This window comes from Grammomys surdaster, unplaced genomic scaffold, assembly GCF_004785775.1.
Source record: "Grammomys surdaster isolate TR1022 unplaced genomic scaffold, NIH_TR_1.0 374, whole genome shotgun sequence".
Classification (NCBI taxonomy): domain Eukaryota; kingdom Metazoa; phylum Chordata; class Mammalia; order Rodentia; family Muridae; genus Grammomys; species Grammomys surdaster.
Window position 1 is genome coordinate 3,039 of NW_021604793.1, and position 7,593 is coordinate 10,631.

The 7,593-nt window shown below is 47.0% G+C and overlaps 1 protein-coding gene across 1 annotated transcript in view; it reads right to left on the minus strand.

Moving 5' to 3' along the window:
- Positions 1 to 5,740: 5,740 nt before the first annotated feature.
- LOC114632567 (keratin, type II cytoskeletal 5) overlaps positions 5,741 to 7,593 on the minus strand; it is a 4,908-nt gene continuing 3,055 nt past the window's right edge. The window contains exons 7-9 of the mRNA XM_028781104.1: positions 7,076 to 7,298; positions 6,419 to 6,453; positions 5,741 to 6,015 (exon numbers count right to left, since the gene is read on the minus strand). Coding sequence (XP_028636937.1) covers positions 5,741 to 6,015; positions 6,419 to 6,453; positions 7,076 to 7,298 — 533 coding nt within the window. The remainder of the gene's footprint in view (positions 6,016 to 6,418; positions 6,454 to 7,075; positions 7,299 to 7,593) is intronic.

Genomic DNA, 7,593 nt, shown 5'->3' on the forward strand with positions numbered 1-7,593 from the left:
TCTCCTTCTCCTCCTTCTCCTTCTCCTCCTTCTCTTTCTCCTTCTCTTCCTTTTCCTTCTCCTCCTCCTCCTTCTCCTCCTCCTCCTTCTCCTCCTCCTCCTCCTTCTCCTCCTCCTCCTCCTCCTTCTTCCTCTTCCTCTTCTTCTTTTGTTATATCACACATTACTCAAGGTTGCCTGGGTTCTCTCCTTTGCTACTGGTAGGAGTTCCATAGTTTTACATTATGTGCTATGAACAACTTCAGTTAATTTTGAAGAATATGCAAGGACTGTACCTAGATTATTGTTGTTTTGCAAACGGGTACACAGTTGTTGCAGAATTCTGTTAGAAAGACTCCTTGCTCTACCAGAGTATCTTTACGTCTTTGTCAAGGGCCAATTTATTAGATTTTTGTGGGGCTAGTTAGGAGCTCGGTATTGCGGTCCATTTCCCTACATGGTTCTTTCCTATGCCACACGGCCTTGATTCCTGTGGCTCTGCACTGAGTCAAAGACAGAGATTACCATTGTTTCGCCTTTGTTCTAGTTTGGTACCATGCTGGGCTGTTCTCTGCTCTTTGCATCTACATAGTAACTTTTGAAATCTAAAAGTAACACTGACAATCTAAACAAAATATCTTGCAGGGAGTTTGAGATTGTCTCGAATCTATAAGGCAAGCTAAGGGAGGGGCTTGTGGGGCCTCGCTAAGACACAGTGGGGCACTGCACATCTGCTGTCACGTCTACTTTCAAAGGACACAGCTTCAGTTCGGGGGCCACTGCATGTTCTTTGTAATGGCGATTGAGTGATATTTCCTTCTTCCTGTCTTCCACATGGCTGTCATGGTTGCACTCATACATTGCAAACACGCTGGAGGTATTGTCGCAGTTATAAATTTGAACAGACTGTATTGGATCAATGCAGGAGAAAAATTTAAAAAAATACACCTTTCCTTTGCTTATTCTTTTTCCAGTGTTCTTTCTTTAACATAGATCCATCTCTGGCCTCTACAGAATTCCTACTAAGTGAAGAAATGGTGTTAATGTTTCTTCTAGGGCAGGACTGCGGCATCACATTCCACCAGTTTTATTTATCTAATGAAGTCTATTTCAATCTGTGTCTCTCTCTTTGTCTCTCTGTCTCTGTCTCTCTTTGTCTCTCTGTCTCTGTCTCTCTTTGTTTCTCTGTCTCTCTCTCACAGTGTGTGTCTCTCTTTCTCTCTGTCTCTGTCTCTCTCTCTTTCACTGTGTGTCTCTCTCTGTCTCCCTCTGTGTCTTTCTCTCCTCTCTCTCTCTCTCTCTCTCTCTCTCTCTCTCTCTCTCTCTCTCCCTCTCTCTCATACACACAGTGTGTGTGTCTCTTTCTCTCTTTCTCTTTAGGGAGATTGAACTTGCACATGATTAGCAGGTTTTTTGTCACTGAGGTACATTCCCAGTGTTTTAAAAAAAAAAACATTTTCTAATTTTGAGACTGGGTCTTATCAAGTTGCCTAAGCAGGCCCTGAACTTGCCATGTAGCCCAGAGTGGCTTCAAATTTGCAATCCTCCTCCATGAAGCTGCTTAGTGATGGAATTATAAGTGTGAGCCACCAAGCCTGACTGTCCTTCACTTTTGTAAAGAAAGTTTAAAAAAAAAATACAGAACTTCGGCTGGACAGTGGTAGTGCATGCCTTTAATCCCAGCACTCTGGAGGCAGAGACAAGCAGATCTCTGAGTTCCAGACCAGCCTGGTCTACAGAGTGAGTTCCGGGACTCTTGAACTCTCCTACTCTCTGTATAGCCAGAGCTCAAAAAAACCAACCAAACAGACAAACAGAATTTCTGGATTAGGGGGTTTTGTTTCGTTCAGTATTGACTATCTTGCTCCACTCTCTTCCTGTCCCAGAGTGAAGCAGTTCTTTGAAGAAGTTGCTTGTGTGGTTATTGTCCATTATTCTTTGGTAGGATGCCCGCTTGTTTCCTCTGGCTTCTTTCAAACATTTCCTCTTAATCATTGATGTTCTGAAGTGTGAAGTGATGCCTAGGTATAGTTGTCTTCTATTGTGTCCTTTCACCTGTGACTTGGTGGCTGACAGGAATTTTAGGAAGAACTTGGTTGTCACTGACTCTGGTGGTTTTCTGTCCATTTCTGTAGACCTGTGTTCCATTACTCACTCCCATCCCACTGAGTGCCACACCTGTGTTCCGTTACTCACTCCAATCCCATGTGTATCACACATGTGTTCCAGTACTCACTCCTATCCCGCACGTGTCACACTTTCTATAGCTTTATATTCTCACGACCAGAGTTCTAGCATCTTCTGTCCATTTTCTCCTGGGCTTTTTTTTTTCTTGTCCTTTCTATTTTGCTGGGTTCTATCATTATAGTCTCACTTCACCAAACATTAACGGAAGGATTTACAGCCATGCCCTGCCTGCCTCCTGAGGAGCCCATCTGGAGTGTTTTCCTTTCGTTACAGAAGAACAATCCACAGTGATTGAATCTTTTGTTCAGAGTACCAGAGAGGGGTAGGCAGTTAAGAACAGAACTCTGGCTGATTCAAAACAGTTTCTACTCCCCCTGCTGGAGGCAAGAGGGGATTCTTCTCCAGTCTTCTCTACACAGACTCGGTAGAACCCCTAGAGGCAAAATTCACTAAAGTATGGCTGCTTCCCATCCCTGGAGCCACCCTGCAGTCTGTCCAATGCAGTTTTGATCTTCCTCCTGGTTGGTCTGTCTACCCCAGAAAACAAGAATTTTCTCCCATCATCTGTCTCTCCCATCTGAGAGACAGTGATTGGCTCTGAGGGCTCAGTTTTCTGAGTAAGGAGGAACTTTTGTTGCCTTTCTTTGTTCAGCTTTGTATAAATTCCCACAGATATCACCGGTAGGCAAGGGTCTAGATGCTAAAAGGTCCTAGGACAGTTTTCAGGGTGGGGTGGAGACTGTCATTCCCCAACTGTACCACCATGATGGCCTTCTGTCTTTTGCTGTGGCTTGCAATAATCTGGCTCTGTGTCAGCTTGCAGCACGCTCTTCAAGCTGGTGTGGGGCCTTGGTGAGCTGGGGTTGCATGCTGTGTGTGGCAGTCTTTACACACGGATCTCTGTTGCTCTGGGTTACATTTGTTAAGTCCCATTTTATAGATTGCTTTGGTCTGAATCACAAGTCACAGTCATTGCTGCTTAAGAGCAGGCTTGTAGGGTTGGGTCTCTTGTTAAATTACCCTTGAGTGCTGTGTCCCAGTCCAAAACCATCTACCAAGCTCTGCTTGATGGTTCTACTGTAAAATAGGACTGATGTTTAGCTCTGTGGAACATCCCTTACTCCATGGCTGTTGGTGGTACGTCTCAGGCTGGCACAACCCTCCTAATATGGAACAAGGAAAAGACTGATAAACCTTAGTAAAGGGTCTCATCGAGTGACTACTACATGACATGCTGATGCCACACCCCCACAGGTCCTGTAACATTCATTGGCTGCTATGAATGCTTCCCAGGCCTCTGAGGAAAATAAAAGAAATTTTTCCTCTGGGCTATGGTAGCAAACCAAGGCATTACACAATTATTTCTGTGGGAGCAGCCCCTCACCCTGGTAATAATGATATGGGGCCTTTCCAGAGAAAGATATAGATCAACATGAAGATTCCAGTCTTGTCACAGCCACAATCAGGAAAGAGGAGAGGGAGAGGAGTTGAAATTGGGGGAGGCAGAATAGTGAAACGAGATCCCACAATTTGATATAAGTAGAAATCCTGGCTGTTATAAAAAGAATTTACACAGCAGAAAGATCAAAAAAGTGTGCTCAATGGCTCTTTAGAGCCTGTACCCCATGGGTTAAAATTATATTCACATCTGCTGAAGTACTCCAGATCACAGGCCTTCATGACTTTAGTCCATGATGGCGCTCCAATTATACTTCTATATGAGGGTCCCACTAGACATAAACAGAATACCCCTGTAGCCTTGGAGATTGTAGTAACTGAGTGCAAAGGAGAACTAGCCTGCCTCTGAAGTATTGATTACTCCTCAGAAGTATTGATTTCTAATGTCCTGCAGTCGTGTTATCCCTAAAACACCCCGATCTGAGTCAATAGAGTAAGTCTTTGACATCCACAAATTGCCCTGAAAGAATCGGACTCCACCAGCCTTCCTTTCAAAGTTAAAATAGCTGCTCCAGTGTAAATGAAAGCCAATGGGAAAGCTAACACTCAAAGGTCTGCTTCATGGGATCTATTTAGGAAGGGATGGTTTTCCCCTACTCCATATAACCCAGCTGGGCCTCTGTTCATCCTAGGAAAACAGGAATTGTTCTGCACAATGGAGTTCCACATAGCAATAAAGTCGATGCAACAGACATTGCTCAAAGCGCTGATTCAGCCGATCCGTGCTGCTCACAAATTTGGTTCATAGTACCCTGTACCTATTTTAACAATCTTCACCTCAGAAGAGTCACAACATGGCTTGCCAGGCATCTTTAAAGAGACAGACTCATTTTACACAGATATGCATGAATGCAAGGGAGCTCACACAAAGAGAAAGTGTCAACATCTCACACAGATGTCCTGCCTTCTCGGGTAAAACATGACATAGCTTGGTGTATACTGACACAGGAAATGCATTGACCCTCTTGGTCTCCGTGGTCTTAGAAAAAAAAAGCCCAGCATCTTTGACGCCTTTGGAGGTCTGTGCCGTAAGAGTCTTCATCTACCAGCCTTAATTAAGTCCATTTGCCCATTTTGCTTAAACCCATTTATCTGTTTCTTATCAATCAACCTGACTTAAATAGGCTCCTTCTTCAACAGAGGGCTCTAAGATCTACCCAAGTATGGTGCAGTGGACACTGTCCTTCATGCCCTGCAGAAATGGCCTCCCTGTCCAAGCTTCTGCAGCTTCCTCCCCCCTACCTCTGGGATCCTGTGGACAGTCTGTGGTGCTGCTCTCCCTGTCATCCCCACTCTTCTCCCATCCTCCCCCTATTCTCCTTCCCCATCCTCCCTCCCCCATCCTCCCCTCATTCTCCCTCTCCTCATCCTTCTTCTCCCGTCTTCCCCCACTCCGCCAGCCTCCCTCCCTATTCTCCCTCCCCATCATCCCTCCCCCCTCCTCCCCCTCCCCCCTTCCCCCTCCCCCCCCCCCATCCTCCCCATCATTCTCCCCCATTATCCCATCCTCCTCATCCTCCCCCCATCCTCCCCTCATCCTTATCCCCCCCATTCCCCCATCCTCCCCCCATCCTTTCCCATCCTCCCCCATCCTTCCCCATCCTTCCCTCATCCTTATCCCCTCCATTCCCCCATCCTCTCCATCCTTCCTCCTCCCATCCTCCTCTCCATCCTCCCTGGGAATCATCAAAGAAACCAAGCACACCTGGACAGGTCCCACCTTGAGGTGTTTCTAGAATGACTGTAGACCTGGAGAAAAAACATTCCACTCAGGGGCTTATATTATAAAAGCATTTTATTGGACACATTCTGGAGGAAATCAGAACCAGGACAAAATTTAGGTAGGTATCAGAGTAGGGGTGGGGTTCTGCAACGTTTTGGATGTCTAGATCATCAGAGAACATGTATAGGTACTGACTTGCAACAAAATGTAGAACTGAGGCATGGGGAGGCCAGGGTTAGGGTTTATTCCCTTCCAGGAACCAAAGGGTGTGGTTCTGCAGGAGGCGTGGTCTAGACTACTCTCCAGAACAAAAGAAGGCGTGGCCTGGGCGACTGCCTAGAAGGAGCAGTCTCTGTGGGCCTGTGGCTGCCTGTGAGGGCCAGCAGGCTCTTCTTAGCTCTTGAAGCTCCTCCGGGAGGAGGAGGTGGTCGAGACAAATTTGACGCTAGAGCTGCTCCCGCCACCGCCACTGCTGAAGCCTTGACCGCTGCTTGCACTGAAGCCAGAGCCCCCCACACTTAGCCCGCCACCCAAACCAATACCCCCACCGCCCCTGGAGTAGCGTGTGCTGACACCTCCACCGAAACCAGTACTACCAAGGCCACCAGCAAAACCGCTGCCGCCGTAGCTTCCTCCATAGCCAGAAGAGACACTGTTTGTGACAACGGCTGTGGAAAAAAGAGGGAAGAGTGAGGCGGATCTGTCAGATTTAACCCACATAGCTAACACTTTTGATCCCACCTGGGAAATAGTGTATAACTGGCCTTTTTTTTTTTCATAAAGTATCAGAATGGACCAGAAGAATTAGATTATTCAGTTGGGGTCCCTGACAGAAAACTGATGACCCAAGAGGGAAGACAGGGAGCCAGGTACTTGGTAGAGGTAAGGATTTAGGACAAGGTCCAATGTGTATGCATACTGTAGAAGACCAGACAAAGCTCCATCGCTTCATGCCCCTGCCTGCGTCCTATCCTTCCACCGCTCACTTCCCACTATCTGATATTCATTTATGGGTAATATCTAATATCTAGAAACAGCAGGGTTCTGAGTTAACACTCTAAAGCTACTTACAGATGTTGACTGGCCCAACTCCTTCTCCACTCAGCCTGAAAGACAGAAAGTTGGGATAAGAGTAAAAAACTGTTCTCTGTCCACCCACCCCCCAAATACAAAGACTGTCATTGTCATGGTTAGGGTGGGTCACACAGAAGTGGGGCATCTGCACATCTCTAAATTCCTGAGAGAGAAAAGAGCAAAGAACATGTTCTCTGGAAAGTCAGCCCACAGACTGTGCCATCCTCCCTTCATCCTCCTGTGCCAGAAGAATGAAGAGCGTGCAGTAGCCAGAGAACCCTGAGGTAATGCATCCAGGTCAACAAAAGTAGCCATAAAAACTTCCCAGAGGAAGGTGTTCCAGGAGAATGAGGAAGACAGGGGGTAGAGGGGGTGTAAAGGTGGGTGTGACACAAGCACCAGGTCTAGAAAAAACCATGATCAAAAGCAGAAAGGGGGCACGGTGAGGGATGCATCCTAGTTGATTGAGGAGGACAGAGTCCAAGCACATGAAATAGGTAGTAAACCAAAGACACCAGTCAAGGCCATCTGTATACCCACACGTCAGAGTAAAACAGGGAGAGGGGGGGTACGTTCAGCCATTTGTGTGTGTATCTTTCATCCCTCATCAGACTGTCCTTTCTCTAGGCCACCTCGGGCATACTGCCTGCCCACCTGCACTCCTCGCCCTCCAGGAGTTTCCTGTAGGTGGCGATCTCCACGTCCAGGGCCAGCTTGGTGTTCATGAGCTCCTGGTACTCTCGCAGCAGCCGGGCCATGTCCTGCTTGGCCTTCTGCAGGGCCTCCTCCAGCTCGGTCAGCTTGTTTCTGGCATCTTTGAGAGCCAGCTCCCCACGCTGCTCGGCTTCTGCGATGGCGTTCTGGAGGTTGGCACACTACAGAGAGAAGGGGAGCAGAGGGGAGACATGGGTAGCTGAACTGACGCACACTGTCCTTTTCTGAGAGCCTAAGTTGGACATATCAAACTTGGAGGCCTAGAAAGAACTCAGTATATAAACTCAGTATATATCGTAGCTCATATGAGTGGCTGAATATGGCAAAATTGTGAATTGCCACAGCTCTGTGTGTGTATGTGAGTGTGTATGTGTGAACATGTGTGAGTATGTGTATGTGTGTGAGTGTGTGTGAATGTGTATGTGAGTATGTGTGAATATATGTGAGTGTGTGTGTGT